General features: G+C 36.8%; 1 protein-coding gene across 3 annotated transcripts in view; it reads left to right on the top strand.

Moving 5' to 3' along the window:
- Window positions 1-19,588, top strand: part of KIF13B (kinesin family member 13B) — a 196,123-nt gene that overhangs the window by 12,177 nt on the left and 164,358 nt on the right. For all 3 annotated transcript variants that reach the window (XM_032855722.1, XM_032855721.1, XM_032855720.1), the window contains exon 2: window positions 3,992-4,085. In XM_032855722.1, coding sequence (XP_032711613.1) covers window positions 3,992-4,085 — 94 coding nt within the window. The remainder of the gene's footprint in view (window positions 1-3,991; window positions 4,086-19,588) is intronic.

Genomic DNA, 19,588 nt, shown 5'->3' with positions numbered 1-19,588 from the left:
GGTTCCTTTATCATGCCTTTTAATGTTTCCAAATTACTAGTTCTATCTAATGAGGTTATGAGACAGAGAAGGGAGGAGCTGTGAAGAGGATAGGGAAAAAGCATAGAAATATTGAAGGAAAATGTTTGGATCCCTTCTCAATTCAAGATCATTTGAAATGAAAACCGATCACTTAGTGAGAAAATATTTGATTTACAGTTTTTCAGGCATGCATTCTAATGTATACTTCTGCATACAGAACTGTATATGCAACTCCTTTGCTTAAACCAAACATTCTTGCAAGACACTAATAACTAACTTTGTGGTGGGTGGTGAGATGGTAGATTCTGAGTCACACAGTGCAATTTCTGGAGAGTCGATAATACTTTTGTGTATAATACAGATTTGACTGTAAGGGGCCAGCCAATACAATATAGTCAGAAAACATTAAGGAGTAGTATTAACAGAGTATGATGATTGCAAACTTTCTTGAGCTGTGGGCATATAGACTTTAGTGCTAGTTGATCAGAGTAGAACATGTGCTGCTTTGGGATTAGTCTTCTACACCTAGGTAAAACATAGCTCAATAGTTTTCCTTTCAGTTTTTTTTTCCCCTGAAAAATGTATTGGCTAAAAGAAAGACCGCTAAGTTTTTTGTACTTCTAGAGTGTATCTTTGAGAACAATTGTAGAAAAACCAATATAAGAAAAGTTGTGGTAGGTACAGGGAGGGAAATTTTTAATTTTGCTTTTTGGTATTTGTCTCAGTTATGTAAGTTGAGATCAATAAAAGAAATGACCTTTCCTGGCAGTGGAAATACTCTTGAGTTATAATGAATATGACATTGACATTTGGCCAAGGCTCTTTGGGAAATACAAAATAGCTCCAGTATAGTGCAGCTCCTTTCCTTAGAGCTTATCTTTTGGTAACGGAGATAAGGCAAACAGTTTCATACTTCGGGTCAGAAAAATGTAAGAGTATAAAAATATGAGGGGTGCCTGAGTGGCTTAATTAGTTGAGCATCCTCTACTCTTGCTTTTGGCTCAGGTCATGATGTCAGGGTCATGAGATCAAGCCTAACATGGGGCTCTGTGCTCATCGTGGAGTCTGCTTGAGATTGTCTTTTTCCCTCTCCCTTTCCCCTCCCCCCACCTCCGCTCACACTCTCTCTCTCCCTAATAAATCTTTCAAAAAAAGAATATAAAAATATGAAAACATAAATATGCCACAGCCTATACTTTTTAAAAAAATAACTTTATTGAAAAAGAAAAAAAACAGCTTTATTGAGATACAATTCACATATCATACAATTCAGCCATTTCAGTGGTTTTTATCATGCTCACATAATTGTGCAGTTGTCAGCAATCAATTTTAGTACATCTTCATACCCCAAGAGAAAACTATACCCATGTAACCACATGGCGACTATAGTTAGTGATACTGTATTGCATATTTGAAGGTTGCCAGGAGAGTAGATCTTTAAAGTTCTCATAATGGAAAAAATTTTTTGTAATTATATATGGTGACAGATGTTAATTAGCCTTATGTGGTGAGCATTTTGCAATATATACAAATAGGGAATCATGTTGTACACCTGAAACTCATAATGTTGTATGTCAGTTATACCTCAATTAAAAATAAACAAAACACCGTACCCATTAGCAGTCACTCCCCAGCCATAGGCAGTAACTAGTCGATTTTCTGTCTCTGTTTGCATATTCTGGACATTTCAAATGAATAGAATCATATAATGTGGTATTTTGTAACTGGCTTCTTTGACTTCACACAAGCTTTGTTCATGTTGTAGTATGTATCAGTACTTTATTCCTTTAAATTGCGAAATAATGTTCAATTTTATGGATGTACTAAATTTATCCATTCATTAGTTGATAGACATTTATCCATTCATTAATTGATAGACATTTGGATTGTTCCATTTTTTGGCTGTTATGAATAGCCCAATACTAGCATTATGAACATTTATGTACAAACTTTTATGTGGATCTAGTTTATCACTTCTAATAAAATATATAATATAATATAATACAATATATCTCTTAGATAATATATACCTAGGAGTGGAATTGACAGGTCACATGCCAGCTCTCTGTTTAACCTTTTGAGGAACTGCTAGACTGTTTTGCAAAGTAACTACACCATTTACATTCCCATCAATAATGTATGAAGGTTCCAATCTCTCCACATCCTCCCTAACACTTGTTATTATCTTTTTGACAGTAGTTATGCCTGTGGGTGTGAAGTGGTATCTTACTGTATTTCTAATTTACATTTCCCAATGTGTAATGATTTTGAGCATCTCTTTGCTTATTGGCCATTTTTGTATCTTTTTTTTTGGAGAGAGGTCTACTCAGATCCATTGCCCATTTAAAAATTGGATTGTCTTTTTATTATTGACTTGTAAGAATTCTTGATGTTTCCCGATACAAGTCCCTTATTAGATACATAATTTACAAATTATTTACAGATTTGTTCAATTCTGTGGGTTGTTATTTTACTCTCTTCACAGCGTCCTTTGAAGTACAAAAGTTTTTCGTTTTGATGCTGTCCAATTTATCTATTTTTTATTGCTTTTTTTTAAAGGTTTTTATTTATTTGACACAGAGAGAGAGAGAGAGATCACAAGTAGGCAGAGAGGAAGAGAGAGAGGGGGAGGCAGACTCTCTGCTGAGCAAAGACCCCGATGTGGGGCTCGATCCCAGGACCCTGAGATTATGACCTGAGCCAAAGGCAGAGGCTTAACCCACTGAGCCACCCAGGTGCCCCTATTTTTTTTTTTTTATTGTTGCTTGAGCTTTTAGTGTCTGAGAAATCATTACCTAAGCCAACATCATGTGAGTTTACCCTTATGTTTTCTTCTAAGAGTTTTATGGTTTTAGCTCTTACACATTTATGTCTGTGATCTTTTGGAATTAATTTTTATGTATGGTCTTCATTCTCTTTGCATGTGGATATCCACTTGTCCCACCACCAATTTCTGAGAAGACTGTAATTTTCCCACTGGATAGTCTTGTCAAAATCTTTGGCCATAAATGTGACAGTGGCTTCCAGGACTGTCTGTGTCCTATATGCCTGTTCTTCTGTCCTTACAGTAGTATAGCACTGTCTTGACTATGTAGCTTTGTGGTTAAGTTTGACATTGGTGAGTGTGGTCTTTCTACTTTGTTCTTTTTTAAGAACATTTGGTTGTTCTGGGTCTCATGCATTTCCATACAGATATAGGATCAGCTTGGTTAAAAAAAAAAAAAAAAGAAAAGGTTACCATGGGATTTTGATAGGGATTACCTTGAATCTTGTAGACCAATTTGGATGTATTGCCATCTTAATAGTATTAAGTCTTTCAGTTCATGAATGTAAAATAACTTTCCATTTATTTAAATGTTGAATTTCTTTCAATAGTGTTTTGGAATTTTCATTGTACAAATCTTGTACTTCTTTTAAATTTATTTTGAAGTAGCTAAGTCTTTTTAATGCTATTATAAATTGTTTTCTTGACTCCATTTCTGGGTTTTTTATTGCTGGTGTATAGAAGTACAACTGATTAGTGTATGCTGGTCTTATATCCTACAACTTTGCAAGATTTGTTTATTCTAGTAGTTTTTAAATGGATTCCTTAGGATTTTCTATGTACAAGATGATATTGTAAATGGAGATAGTTTTACTTCATTCTTTTCAATCTGGGTCCTTTTTATTTGTTTATCTTGCCTAACTGCCCTGACCAGAACTTCTAGAACAATGTTGAATAGAAACTGTAGCCATAGAACTTCCTTGTCTTATTCCTAATGTTCCAGGGTAAGCCTCTAAGGTAAACCACTAAGCATGACATTGGCTGCAGGTTTTTGTATTTGTCCTTTATCAGGTTGAGAAGTTCCCTTTTATTCCTAGTTTGTTGAGTGTTTTTATCGTGAAGGAGTATTGTGTTTTTCTCAAATGATTTTTCTGAAATAAATAACTTTAAAAATAACCATTTTCTCTGTTTCTTTTTTCTCTACAGAAATTGACTTGCATACCAAATGTGTGGTGGATGTAGATGCAAACAAGGTTATACTTAGTCCTGTAAATACTAATCTTTCCAAAGGAGATGCCCGGTAAGTTAAGAAACAGTATTATGTTCAATGAATTTCTAAATGACTGAAAACCACAATGGCTACTAAGCTGAGTGCAGCTTAGGAGATAACAAATGCTTTCATTACTGTGTAGAGACATAGCTGTTGAGTCAAAGAGGTGAGGTCTATAATATGGAATGACTAAGTGCCAGAACAAGTGTTGTAGATAGCAATTGTATCAGAAGCTCAGAGGAGAGAGCTTTAGGTTAGAAGGTGGAGTAACTGAGGAAGCCTTCTTGAAGGAGACAGTACCAGCTAGAAGATTATTAGTAAGATGTAGATGGGAAAAAGTAGGGTAGAAGAGAAGACCTTTAGGTTGTTTCTCAGTTTCGGTTGTTTTTACTTCTGCCGCTTCGAATCCTGTTAGAGCCTATTTCAGGTGCTCCTTCCTCCTCGGGGCATTCCTCCATTTTCAGGATTCCCTTCCTCTAAATCCCCTGTAAACTGTGGTCTGTATTACCTAACTGAATTATTATGCATTGTATTGGATTGCTGCTTGTGGCTCTAAAGTGGATTTTAAGGTCTTGGAGGGAAGAGCCTCTCTGTCAGGGGTTGAAGATGAATCACTTCTGGATTTGGATGATAGTATGAACAAAAGGAAGGGCCAGAAAGTGTAAAGAAAGCGAATTTGGGGAAGAAACCAGAGATTCATTTGTTTTTCCTCAGCAAGCGCAGGGGAGTTAATGTAATCAAACAGGCTAGGTTCAGATTACAGAAGACCTTGAAAGCCGATAAGGGAATTTGACCTATATTTTTATGGTAAGATGTCATCTTTGACAAGTTTTTTAACATGGTTAAGGGAGTGGATTAGCAAAATCAGTTGGCCGGGTAGAGAGAATGGTTGCAACTGGGGAAAGACTGGGTTTTTAAAGAGATCAGCTTGATTTCAGAGATGTTTTTCTACTGACCCTGGAAGTAAATTACACAAATTAGAGAGACAGTACCTTCCATGGTGCTTTGCATGAAGTAGATACTTAAACTTGTAGAGACAATGTTGTGTATGGAAATATATACAGAAGGCACTCCATAAATGTTGTTTCAGGTTGAGTCGTTGAGTTGAAAGGGTGTTAGACTTGGAGTCAGAAAATCTTAAATCAAACCCCTACTTATCTATGTTGTTTTTAAGTAGTAGGTTCTAAACTAGTAGCTAGTTATTTTTAACTTTTTTGAGTCTTATCTGTATGGTATATGCCTTACCAATCTCAAAGAAGTGTTTTCTGAAGATCAAATTATTGTTAAAATGTTTTGTAAAGTGCTCTGTAATTGTTTGGACTTACCGTCTTTGATGCAGAGCTATTTCATAAATATCACTAGGTTATGGGTACTATCAGATATGAAGTTATTAGAGTGTAAAGGGTATAGATGTGTCAAAAGTAATGCGAGGATTTTGAGCTTGCTGATTGAATGATCTATTGTTCTGAGTATTAACTGAAATTACTAATATTGGAGGCTGTTTATTGCTCTTGGAATTTTAATTCTGGAGATTGTTGCTTTATTTGGAGATGGGTTACCTCTGGAAAACTTGGAGGCAATATCCTTCGGTAGGACGATTGTAGGCTTTACCTGTAGACTGACTTGGATTCAAATTCTGGCTTTGCCACTTGGTAGTGTGGTTACCTACCTGTGTTCCTTATTTATAAAGTGTTTCAGTTTTCTAAGTTTTATATTGCTGCATAACCAGTTATCTTTAGAAGCTTATTGGCTTAAGGCAATAGTGATCATTTATTATCTCATGGTCTCTATGGGCCCGGAATTCAGACAGGGATGGCTTGTCTCTGCCTCATGCTGTCTGGGGCATAGCTAGAAGACTTGAAGATTGGGGATTGGAATCATCTGGAGAAGGGTGGGTCACCCAGATCTGGTGGTTGATGCTGCCTATTGGCTGGAGGTGTAGCTGAGGCAGTAGGCAGAATGCCTGCTCACCATCTGGCAGGTTCCAAGGGCAGGTGTCTTGAGAGAGCAAGAAAGCTGGGTGAAAGTAGCATTGCCTTTTATGTCCTAACCTTGGGAGTCACCCAGTATCTTCTTGTCATCTTTTCTTACTCAAGGCTGATCTAAAGCTCTAAACAATTTTCCAGAAGAGAAAATATAGGCTCATCTGTAATGGAGGAGCATCAGTGTCACATAAGAAAAGCCTTTGGGGTGGGATATGTGTTATTATGGCTGCCCTTGGAAAATACAATCTGCCACAAGTGTGTGATAGTATCTACCTGATAAAGTTGTTGTGAGAATAAAATGACAACGTGAAAGCTGAAAAATATATTTTCTTTCCTTTTGAGGTCTTTAAATCTCAGGGGTATGTGAAAGAATTAAATAGCTGTTCTTGGTTCTATAGAGTATCTTGGGTAGCTCTTTTTTCCATATGCTGCAGATACAAATTGAATATCATTCAGTGCTGTACAGGGTTCGATAAAAAACTTTAAAAAATTACAACTTCCAATAAGGTTGGTATGTTGTGGGTTTTGATGAAGTAAAGTTAAGCACAGATTTTTAAAAAACAGCTTTTATAGAGTGAAGTGTATTTAGCTTGATGAATTTTCATAAGTTGAACATAACTCCTGTAAGTGGCACCCAGATAAAAACCAAGAACGTTGCTGGGGTCCTTGCCTGGCTCATTTGGAAGAACATGTGACTCTTGATCTCTGGGTTGTGAGTTCAAGCCCCACATTGGGTGTAGAGGTTACTAAAAAATATAAATAGACTTAAAAAAAAAAAAAAGAACATTGTTAGTATAATAAAAGATTGCCTTTTGAGAAGTGCTTTTCCTTTTAATATGCTATCAAGGTGAAAAGAGAAAATAGAAATTTGGGAATGTAGCAGTCCAGTGGTACAGGTTGGCTTCATTAAATGTGAAGAAAAATTGGAAGAAAACACAAATTAAAACTATTTTATGTGATATGAGGTTAATTACAGTCTAGTTTGTAGAATGACTAATCCATAAAACAAGTTATGTTTTATAGGAGCTATATAACGAGAGAGTTAAGAATTTAGAGTTAACATGTAAGTGATTTGAGTCATTTTAAATTAGTAGTCACGGGACGCCTGGGTGGCTCAGTTGGTTAAGCGGCTGCCTGTGGCTCAGGTCATGATCCCGGCGACCTGGGATCGAGTCCCACATCGGGCTCCTTGCTCGGCAGGGAGCCTGCTTCGCCCTCTGCCTCTGCCTGCCACTCTGTCTGCCTATGCTCGCTCTCTCTCTCTCTCTCTCTGACTAATAAATAAATAAAATCTTTAAAAAGAAATAAATTAGTAGTCAGAAAAGCTAAAATTAATATTTTTCTTTAAAAACTATAAAATCCATGCTTCTAGAATAGTATCCAATTAATCTAAAACCATGACTAATTTTATATGTGTACTTACAACTCAAGTTAGTATACTTTGAAAGTGGACATATGTACATTTTAAAATAATGGTTTATATATTTTTCTGATTAATTTTGTATTAATTTCTGACAGTTTCATGATTTGATGTTTGTGCTTATTAAAACTAATAGAAACCATGGTTAAATGAGTGGGTAAACCATTTCTAGTTTAATAGCTTAATCATGAGGATTTGGGAAACATTTCTTGCTCTGCTATATATGGAATTCCAAAACTGTTCTGAAAAATAAGATGCTTAAAAATCAGAAAACTGGTAACACAAGGCTAAGAGATTAAGAATCCTGACTTTGGAGCCAGAAATCCTGGATTGAATATCACTTTCACCACTTAACCATGTATGTTATGGAGCAGGTTACTTAATTGTCCTCTGCCTCAGTTTATTCATTGGTAAAGAGGAGATGATAATAGGTACCTTTCTGTAGGTTGTTATGACAATTAAAACAAGTTAAAATATGTAAAATGGCAGTGCCTGGTATACAATAAACCTTATATAAATGTTAGTTATTACTTTAAATATTACTATTAGAAATGGGTTGTATTTGTGATGTTTGGTAAGCTGTAATATACTTTCATAAAGGAAGTAAAATTTTTTAAACCAAAATACATTCAGTTCAATACTAGAGTGTGCATACTTATCAAAAAATTATCTGGTTCTAGGGGTGCCTGGGTGGCTCAGTTGTTTGGATGTCCAACTCTTGATTTCTTTGTAACTGGTGCTGGTTTCAGGGTCATGAGATTGAGCCCACTGTTGGGCTCTGCCGTGAGTTCAGAACCTGCTTAAGATTCTCTCCCTCTCCCTCAGCCCCTCCTTCCCAACCCCCCACCCCACATGTCCTCTCTCAAAAATAAAAAAATTTTAAAAATAAGAAAAATTAGTTCTGTAAAAATTTCAGCTTTACAAAGTCAAAAACTTAATTTTATGTTTGCCCCAAGTTGATGGGGGCTCTTAAGGAATAACATGCCATGTGTTAGAGAGCTATGACCACTAATTTGATGTTTACAGTGAATAAAATATCAACTGACTTGGGAAACCAGGTCAAAACATTGATTTAGCATAGGGTGAGAACAAAGGGACATTTTATCAAATAGGGAAAAGATTAAGGACAAAGTCTTTCTATTTTAAGAAACTCTGGTCAAATGCTTCAGACTGATAGACTCGCATCCACCAGATCCATCTTTTTCTTACGTGTGGAGGACTAGCTACACACTCCTAGGTTTACTGTGTATTTCCTTCTGTTGTACCACACCGCTTAGACTACTAGTACAATTACATGTCTTTTTGAAATTACTTTTTGCCCTGCATCAGTTTAGTTTTCCAGATTGGTCCTTGGGATTTTTCAGATCTTCATCAGTGACATGTTTACAAATTATCTTTTAGGGCTGAGAAATGACCAATTCATTATCTATTTTTAGTAGATTTTTGCAAGTGTAATTCTCAACATTGGAATCTTTGCATTTAGGAGCACTTTAAGTCCCTTTTGTAACTAGTTATAAGTAATACCATGGTATAGAACAGTCCCCACCCTTTTTAAAGTTTATTTATATAAGTAATCTCCGCACCCAGCGTGGAGCTTGAACTCACAACCCCAAGATCAAGAGTCGCACACTCTTGCAACTGAGTCAGCCTGGTGTCCCTAGAACAGTCCCCTTTTAAATAGCTGAGTAAATATTTAAGCCTTATTTTGTTTGAATTAAAACAAACTCTTAAAACTTGTTAAACTTTTATCCTGTAATAAATGTTAATGTTAGTTAGCCTGTCACCATCATAAGGCAAAATAGTTTCTTAGGCTAACGTTTATCTTCTGCCTTTTGCCTTATTCCCTCCCTCCTCTGCCCACAAAACAGGCCTTTCCTGCTAACTCTGGCTCAAGTTAATTGAAATCCTAATATTGGTTTTTTTTTTTTTTAATACTAATATTGTTTTAAAAGGAAGTAAGGTATGATTTCCTGTGGAGAGTGGTGGCTCCCATTTTATGAAGCAGTTGTGTTGTAAAAGTTATATGTAGGTGAATTTGGAAATGGGAATGCATTTTCCCATAGGAACTGATAGTTATTTCTAGTAAAAATGGTGTTCTATTAAAAAATTGACTAGTTTGGCCCACAACTCATGGAATCACACCTTTTATATTTTAGTATGCAGCAGGGGTGCTTCATGGCCACTTCCCATTTTGTCACATGTGATTATATTTATTTATAAAAGATTTTATTTGTTTATTTTTTTAGGGAGAGCGAGAGAGGGAGCCAGTGAGCCAAGGGAAGGGCAAAGGGAGAGGGAGAGAATCCCAGGCAGACTCCTTCCTGAGCATGGAGCCCATTGGTTGTGGGGCCAATCTCAGGACCCTGAGACCATGGCCTGAGCTGAAACCAAGAGTTGGATGCTTAACTGCTTGAGCCACCCAGGCACCCCTCTCACATGTAATTTTAAAAAAGATGTGTACTCTAGAGTAGAGATTGAATAAAATTCATAATTTTTCCTCCTTATCAAGGACATCCTGAAGTGAGAAAAGACTTTTTCCTTTTTTGGCTCTGGGTGTGTGGCAGTGAAGAATGTAATGACTACTAGTAACCAGTAGACTTTGGTGACACTGTGCCAAAAGTGCCAATTCTTTTAGCCGCCATTGTTTTTGCACCATGAGGGCTAATATCAGCATAGTGAAAAAGGCAAATATCAGTATTATTCTGAAAGTAGTTGTTACCTCAAGAACCGTGTTGTCTTACCACACAACAATTTAAGAATCAGATTTAGGCATTAATTCACAGAATCTAAGAACTGGATTGATGTCTTTGGTTTATTTATTTTTAAATTACTTTATTGAAATGTAAAAAATATGCTATATAATTCACCCCCTTTGAAGTGAAGAGTTCAGTGGTTTTTATTATATTTAGAGTTGTACAGCCAGCATCATGATCCAATTTTATGACATTTTAATCATTCTGTTACTCAACTTTCTGTCTCTATAGATTTGTGATTTGCCAATTTTGACATTTCATATAAATGAAATAATACAGCACATGGTCTTCTGTGATTGGTTTCTTTTACTTAGCATAATGTGTTTGAGGTTTATCCAAGTCGCATTTATCCGTACTGCATTCTTTTTATGGTGGAATAATATTTCGTTGTATTCTGTTTGGTTTATCCATTCATCATCTGATGGATATTTGGGGTTTTTTTCCACGTTTTGGCTATTATGAGTAATGCCGCTGTGAACGTTTGTGTTGGTCTTTGTGTGGACATATGTTTTCATTTCTCTTAGGTAGATATCTTGAAGTGGAATTGCTGGGTCATATAGTAACTCCATGCTTAACATTTTGAGGAACTGCCAGACTTTCCCAAGGCAGCTGCACCATTTTACATTCCCACCAGCAGTGTATGCAGATTCCAATTTCTTAAGCTTTTAAGGAACTTTTCATTTACTGAAAAGGAAAAAATGGTGGTGACTCTGGCTAATTGGAGAGTGCATACCCTGCCCGAAGGCATTCAAATTACAGCTAAAAAGCAAAACAAAACATTGTGCTGTCCAAACAAAACAGGTCTTGGCCAGGTTCAGCCCTTGGCTGCTGATTTGGAACCCCAGGTTCTAGTATACTTTTCTACTGAGCCATACTTCTTGACAGGTTTTTAAAAATCGAGCATATTTTAAAAAATAATAGTATGCAAAGGGGTTTAAAGAATAAAACACTTTTATGTTTTAACCTAAACACTTTTATGTTAGCTGATCGGGTTAACAAACCTTTACCAGCCCAATTTAAGCCTTCTGTGAACTTCCAGCTTTAATCCCTTTCCTCTCTGCCAGTTAACCACTTTTCTGAAGTTGGTTTTTTATCTTTCCCTTGTATTTCTTTATATTTTCAATATATTTTGGTATATAAATATATATATTTATTTGTAAATGTTTGCATACCACTATGTGTAAGCAAGTGAATTTTTTCTAGTAAAAGGTCAATTATGTGACTTAAAGATCGACTACTTAGATTAATGCCTGATATTTATTAATTAATTTATTTAAAGCATGGGGACAGGACCTATGAGCAGGAAAAGCTGTCTAATGCCTGATTCTTAAAAGCTAAAGAAAAAAGTGTTAATAGGCACTTAAAAAAAAAAAATCCCAAGTTCATCTTGGGGAGGAAAGCTAAATGTTGGTATTTTACCAAATATCCTGTTCCTTTCTTCCTTCTGAAAAAACCAACCCAAAACAAAAGCTTTTCTCTCCTCATCTGTTGTTTGTAGTGACTTCCCAGCAAGAGAAGCAGTGAAATTGTTTTAGTGTCCTTCCAACTCTTTGAGGAGACTATGGATCACTGAGCTGTGTGCACTGAGAGGTGCTGCTTTTTTAAACACCAGAACTGAAACCTAAAAGGGAAGGAAATTCTCAGGAAAAATTGCATTGTTCTGTCCCTAGGTCCATTAATCCACTTTCCTCTTTAGTTCTGTGTTTTCTGTCATTTGTGAGTGTGTGTGTGTAACAGGATAAGAGTTAATACATTGACTTGGGAGTCTCTCTTACAATTCTTTTTCACTGTGCCCTACCAACTGTAAGATTTGAAGGTGAGAGTTTTCTGAAGGAGAAAACATTTGAGAGTTGGACTTCAAGACCTTAATGAATCTGAACACTGATTTCTTTGGTATTATGTGAGATGGCCTGTTCTTTAGTACATATAGGAAAGTCTCTTCAACATGGATGGAACTAGCCATAAATGGCACCAGATATGCAGAGTTTTTCTGTTTTATAGTAAAGCTGTGGTGCTTCCCTCTTTTTCCCATATGATCACGTTTAACCTAAAGTTTAATTGATACATATGAAGATGATAACTGCCAGTGTAGTGAGAATAATATCTGAGATGTTGATCTCAACCAGTACTGGTAAGGTCATTAAAGTTCTTTTTATTCCTTCTTATTTTATACTAGACATCAGGTTCGTCAAGTCATTAATAATTAACATGAGCAAAGCACGCTCAGGCCCTTCTTTGGAGGTTCGTAGTACTCTGATCCTGGTAGAAGAATGAATATATGCAGATATATTCAAATATGCAGAGTTTAGTGAGGCTGACACATGCACATACATTTCTCTTGCAAATGTACTGAGTAATGCTGCCTAGGGGAGGGCCTAATGCTGCTAACTGCTTTGAAATATCAGAAGTCATTTTCAGAGTAATTCCTTGTTAGTGGAAGGCATCATTAGGTCATATTAGATAATGACTTTTAAAATTTCTCTACTGCTATATGGATACTAATTTAAGTAAAGATTTTAATTGAAGGAAGTCATGCAAAATGTAATTATGGTATGTACAATAGACCTGTTTGTTCTCTCTGCTGTGAAATGACTTGAGTGAGGCTAATAATTCTGCCCAAATAAAATTTACTCCTCTGGAGAACAGTATGTGGTATGTTTTAATTTCATAAAGAGGCTCTTCCTTGGGGGAGCCTGTCTACCCTGATTATGTCAGAGTAAAGAGGGGGAAGCATTGTTCAGTGTACTCAGAAATTTTAGATGATTTTCCCCCCTTAAAAAATACAATGACCATTGAGTGTATAAATCTTGTACTACTTTTGAATATAGTTGTGAAAATGAATCACAGAAACTCTTAAAAGCTAAAAAGATAATAAAAGATTATATTCATGTCTTTGCATGGTTAACAGTAGTAAATAATCAAATAACAATAAATGTGTGTTTTTCCACGTTTACCGGCAAAGGCTAGTAGAGTGCCAAAATGAACTGTGTGATTGTTATTAAACCTGTCTGAACGAAAATTAGATTATCATAGTAGAGTTGGTGATATTTTAGCATTGTCATTGGCTATATCAATATTATCTCATTCTTTTATTAGTACAACAATATGAAGAAATAAACTTTTTTCTTTAAATACCAGAATAGAGAGTCTCTGTCACTGAGCCCAAAATACTACTTGTTTACTGGTATTTGATACAATGAGGACTCAGAGTTACTGGGCATGATTAGTTACTAGATTAAGTTATTTATTATTTTTTTTAAGATTTTATCTATTTATTTGACGAGAGAGAGAGAGATCACAAGTAGGCAGAGAGGCTGGCAGAGGGGGAGGGGGAAGCAGGCTCCCTGTTGGCAGAGAGCCTAATGCGGGGCTCGATCCCAGACCCTGGGATCATGACCTGAGCCGAGGGCAGAGGCTTAACCCACTGAGCCACCCAGGTGCCCCTAGATTAAGTTATGGTTAATAGGAGGGGCGCCTGGGTAGTTTGGCTGGTTAAGCATCTCCCTTTGGCTCAGGTCATGATCCCAAGGTCCTGGGATTGATCTCTGTGTTGGGCACCTTGCTCGGTCTGCTATTTCCTTTCCCATATGTGGCTCCCCTACTCTTGCTCATGCTCCCCATCTCTCTTCCTTTTTCCCTCTCTCACTCTCTCACCTCTCGGTCTCTCAGATAAAAAAACCTTTTTAAAAAACTTACAGTAATAGGAATTGAATGTTTTGAATTTACCCAGAATTCTGGATTCAGCATAAAATTATGAGATAATATATGGTATATTAGGTATCTAACTTCAAATAAAGTTTAGGTAAAACTATCAAGTTATACCTTTTGAGGTGTTTAAAATTGTTTTTTTGTTTGGCAGTGCTTTTTTTTTTTTAAGGGTTCTTTGTCTCAATATCTAGTGTAGGAGTTGTTGCTAATATAAACTAGATATTGTGTAAGAATCTAGACTTCTCTTTTAAAGAGAAGGTAGCAGTGCTCCCTGAGGAAGTGTCACATGAGAGACCACTCTGACCCCCCAAAATTGCTGTATCACAATACCTTAGGAATCTTTATGATCCGTTCAACAGTTGAACATAAGCTCTTTGCCAGGTATCAAGCTAAGAATTAGGATAATCTTTATTAATCCTTAGGTCCATACATTGTGGTCAAATTATTTTTAGCACAGAATGTCTCTAAACATACTAGTAGAACAAAAAACAAAGCAAAACAGAAAACTGAAGAGTAGAGAAGTTGAATTAGTCTCTTGTGGACTTTGTAAGGTTAGATTTTTGCAGAGTCAGATTTGAAATGATTCTATTGTGTACTTTTGAGCATTGTGCATTTTTTTAATGAGAGTGATATTTAGCTAACATGAAAAATGATTTATTTTGCAAATTAGTAGCTTAGGGTTCTGGAGCCCTTTTTCCTTTTTCCTAAGTTTGTTAAAAGAGTGTCTTATATCATGGTGAATTTTACTTTTGCTTTACTTTGATCAAATCTCATTTATATGTATTTATAATTAAATAAAAATCTCAATGGATTGGGTCCTAATTAAGAACAATGATAAATTTTTATCTTCCTGTTTTGGCCTATATATGAAACAAGTCAATTATCCTTTGTTTTACATTTAGGAAAACAGAAATAGAATTTATATAAAGATCATTGAGTAAGTAAAAATTGCATTTGCCATTTAATTTTTAAAAACTGTGTTATCGGGGTGCCTGGATGGCTCAATCAGTTAGGTGTCTGCTTTCAGCTCAGGTCATGGTCTCAGGGTCCTGGGATCGAGCCCCATCAGGCTCCCTGCTTAGTGGGGAGTCTGCTTCTCTGTCCGCCTCCCCTCTCCCCAACTTATGTGCACACACATTCTCTCTCTTTCTTTCAAATAAATAAAATTTAAAAAAAACCCTTTTTGTTATGGAGATTTTATTTTTAATTTTTTAAAAAAATATTTTCTTTATTTGTCAGGGAGAAAGAGGGAGAGACCATGGCAGGGGGAGGAGCGGCAGACAGTGGGAGAAGTAGGTTACCTGCTGAGCAAGGAGCCAGATGTGGGACTCCATCCCAGCTCTCTGGGATTATGACCTGAGCCAAAGGCAAATGCGTAACTGGTTTAGCCACCCAGGCGTCCCTATTATAGAGTTTTTAAAACATACACCAAAGTAGACAGGATATAGTATAACGAACCCCTATGTGCCTGTCACTCAGCTTCCGAAACTATTAACCCATGGGTAATATGGTTGTAACCACATGTTCAACTCTTTCCTCTTTCCTATATTAGTTTGAAGTAATTTTAACCACAGATATTTTAATGTATTTTTTACAATTTTTTAACAATTGCTTCAACACCATTAATGCACCTAGAAAATTAACAATAGTTATGTAAAGCATCAAATTTTCAGTGTTTACATGTCTAATTATCTGATAAAATTTTTTCCCCCGTATAGTTCGTTTTGAATAGCATATAAATACGGTCTCTACATTGCGATTGGATTACTTATCTTTTGATTTGTTGCTCCCTCAGTTGTTGAAGAAATTCAGTCACTTGTTCTGTAGATAGATTAGTAGGTGAAATTATTACAGAGGACGTGTTATTCTTAGTCAGATGCCAAATCACGCTGATTTTTCGGGTGAGTATTTTTATCCCAAGATTCCTTTCCTCTCTCTGACATTACCCTAGTTAAGGACCATAATTGCCTTCTGTTTAGATTACAACATAGCTTTTAACTGATTTCTGGAACCCACTAATACCAGTCTGATCTTCCTTCAAGACTGCTTCTCCGTCCTGTAATCTAGAATATTTTGAATTGAGAGCATTTATTATTTCTAGTACTTAAGCACTGTCACTGTCTAGGTGACATCTTTTATGTTTGTCCTGCCCTGTTTTCCAGTGCCTGTATTGTTTAGTGTTTTCTTGTGTGTGTGTGTGTGTGTGTGTGTGTGTGTTTTAAAGATTTTTATTTATTTATTTGACAGAGAGAGATCACAAGTAGGCAGAGACGCAGGCAGAGAGAGAGAGGGGGAAGCAGGCTCCCTGCTGAGCAGAGAGCCCAATGCAGGGCTTGATCCCAAGGACCCTGGGATTATGACCTGAGCCGAAGGCAGAGGCTTTAACCCACTGAGCCACCCAGGCGCCCCTTTCTTGTGTGTTTAGAGGCCTCCTCCCCTTTTAGACTGGCTGCTTGAAAGCTGAGACCACTTTTTTTCTTTGTGTCACTTACAGTGCTTTCCACACAGAGGTGCTCAGAGAATATTCGGCTCTTGATTGATTATAGCTGTTGTATTAGTGCTTGTTCTCAAAAGTCCCTCATTCTGATATTTTCCCCGGTTAGTAGTTGGAAGAGTGATTTATGAGGCTGGGAATTAGATTTTATGAAGATTTTACAAAGAGTATTTCTCAAGACAATGGTAGAGCCTGATGAGCCGTCTGGATCTGCTCTGCCATATGGAGGCTGTTTTCAAGCATCCTTGCCCACTAGATACAGTCACTTGTTTACTCCCCTAGCACCATGGCTTTTGTTTTATTTTCGTCATTTTGACAACAACCTTTTGTTTCAGTGCTGTTTCATTATAGTTGTGTACTGTTTCCTAGTGATCTAATATTAGGATCATACTGAAGGATGAGTTTCCTTTGGGAAGAATTTCCTAAAGATTAAGTAACTCTGTTTCTAATAAATAGGTTTTGCAAACTGTGGGTATGTTTAGGGGTATGTTATAGGGGTATGTTTTGTTTGGCTTGCAGTTTCAGTGTTTAAAAATCAGGAAGCTTCATATGAAAATTCAGATTTGCAGTTTTTCTTAAACAGCCTGAAAATCTGCAACACTGGGCTTATTTCCTCCTTTGACAAGGTCATGAGCTCTCAGGTCCCCAGCTGGTCAGCTCCCTCATTTACGTTATTTACCTGGCCCCTGTGGACCTTTCCATTTATAACCCTTGGTGTAGATTTTTATTGGGTTCAGTCACAAAACACATTCTTTCCTGACCTTTGCCCAGGGTTTTGGGGCTCACATTACTTTTGGAGAATCTCAGTTGTTGCATTCTGAATATGTCATGTTCTCAGTTTTTCTTTAGTTCATTAAGTTTAGCCATATGAATTCCATAATTGTTGACATGACTTTATAAATTATTACATGTTCAACTTAATATGTTAACATTAATTTATAAAAATATGAAACAGTACTACTTTCACTAAATACATAGTTACATTTATATATTTTTGTTTTGGAGGACAGTTATTTTTCTTAAAAATATTAATTATGCTAACATGTAATTTTGCTATTTTTAAATGAATTATTAAAATATTTTAAAAATTTCTCAACTTTAGTTTTTCATTCAAAAAATTTTCCATGGGCTGTAATCCATATAATAAAATGCTCTTTAGGGTCCTTGTAATATTTAAGAATGTAAAGGAGTCTTGATACCAAAAAGTTTGAGAATCTCTGATCCTAAAATATAATGTAAAGTAAAATTGTCTGGTACTTACCAAATTGTCAGGTAAATTAATTTAATTGTCAGGTAAATTAAAATTGTCTGATATACTTACCAAAATTTTAGAACGTAATTATTTTTCCCCTTCTAAGCAGTATCCTATAAATGGGTAAATTATCTCTAGGTCCCTACAAAAGCCTATTTAACCTGTGGTATTTCTGAAGTGTATAGCACTATTTAAGACATTCTAAGCAAATAATTCTTTTATTCAAGAGTTCCAGATTAGCAATCCCCAAAAATCTAACGCTCTCTTTTGGGTTAAGGGGTTCGTTCTAAGTTCTTCTGATTGTTCTCTTGCTCTTGATAGGGTTTGCTGGGTAAACAGTGGAAAGAGCATTTGAAAAACTAAGATGTAATTTTTTGTGATTTGTGATTTTTTTTGGAGGCCTTTCAAATGAGATTCAGATGCTGGAGGGATAAGAGAATGGGCAGTTTTGGGGGTGCCAGTTAAGCGTCTGCCTTCACCTCAGGTCATGATCCCAGACTCCTGGGATTGAGCCCAGGGTCGGGCTCCCTGCTTGGTGAGTGGGGGGCCTGCTTCTCCCTCTCCCACTACCCCTGCTCATGCTCTTTCTCTCTCAAATAAATAAAGTCTTTAAAAAAAAAAAAAAGAGAATGGGCAGTTGTGGAGAAGAAATTTGGGATTTCTTAAAGACTGGAGGGATTTGAAATAATCCTACTTCTTTCCCTTTGAGGAGTGGACAGCCTGGAAAAGAAGGTGGGATTCCACAACTTCCTGAAGTTTCTCCTTCTCCCTCTGCTTTCCATCTATCAGTCACCCATTACTTGTCCCCAGCAGAGGATCCAGGAGGGAATCTTTTTCTTTCCTCTGTCCACTTTGGTGTACTCTCTTCCATCATTACAGAGTCCTCACCTTATATTACTGGATTAGTACAACAGCGAAAGCAAGATAGGGGTGGAGAAGAGGAACTCTTTTGCTCTTGCTGTGGTGAGATAGACAGGAAGGTAGGCTGTACAGAGAAACATTCCCAGCAGCTGTTAGAGGGCAGGGGAATTCCCAGACCAGTTCAGTTGGGCAGCTGTCCAAGTTGGACAGTACGTGCACTCTTGACACACGTATGTTTTTATTCTCTAGTTGCAAACACATATCTTGTCCTTCAAACGTTTTTTAGATCCCTTTGGGTTAGGGATTGAAACTTACCCAATTACTTTATAGTTCAAAGGATTTCTAGGTATAGAGTATCTGTAGGTGTTAGTATCTAGGATAGAGCTGGGCATACAAAGGCCCAAGCAATACTTTTAGATTGAAAAAAATTATGTATATTGTCCTCTTACCCTAAGAGGAAAGTGGAAAGTCTTCATCCTAACCTCATACAGGCTTCTTCATGGGGTGGGATTGAGACAGGCTCTAAAAGTCTTACAAGAGTATATGTAGGGGGATACCTGGGTGGCTTAGTCTGTTAGGCCGCTGCCTTTGGCTCTGGTCATGATCCCGGGGACCTGGGATCGAGTCCCGCATTGTACTCCTTGTCCAGCGGGGAGCCTGCTTCTCTCTCTGCCTCTGCCTGCCACTCTGCCTACTTGTGCTCTCTCTATGACAAATAAATAAATAAAATCTTAAAAATAAAAAAGAGTATATGTAGGTACGTCTGGGTGGCTCAGTGGGTTAAAGCCTCTGCCTTCGGTTGGGGTCATGATCCCAGGGTCTTGGGATGAAGCCCCACATCGGAGACTCTGCTCCGCGGGGAGCCTGCTTCCTCTCTCTGCCTGCCTCTCTGCCTACTTGTGATCTATGTCTGTCAAATAAATAAATAAAATCTTTAAAAGAAAAAAAGAATATGTGTGGAAAAGACAAGCTTAGATGTGTTTTAACTGTAGTGCTTACTATTGGAGGGACTTCAGCCTGCAGTTCCCAGGGCCTAAGGAGGGCTAGTTCTGCTGGTTTT

This window comes from Lontra canadensis, unplaced genomic scaffold, assembly GCF_010015895.1.
Source record: "Lontra canadensis isolate GAN:19392208 unplaced genomic scaffold, GSC_riverotter_1.0 scaffold10, whole genome shotgun sequence".
Taxonomy (NCBI): Eukaryota; Metazoa; Chordata; class Mammalia; order Carnivora; family Mustelidae; genus Lontra; species Lontra canadensis.
This window is presented reverse-complemented; position numbering and strand designations above follow the sequence as displayed.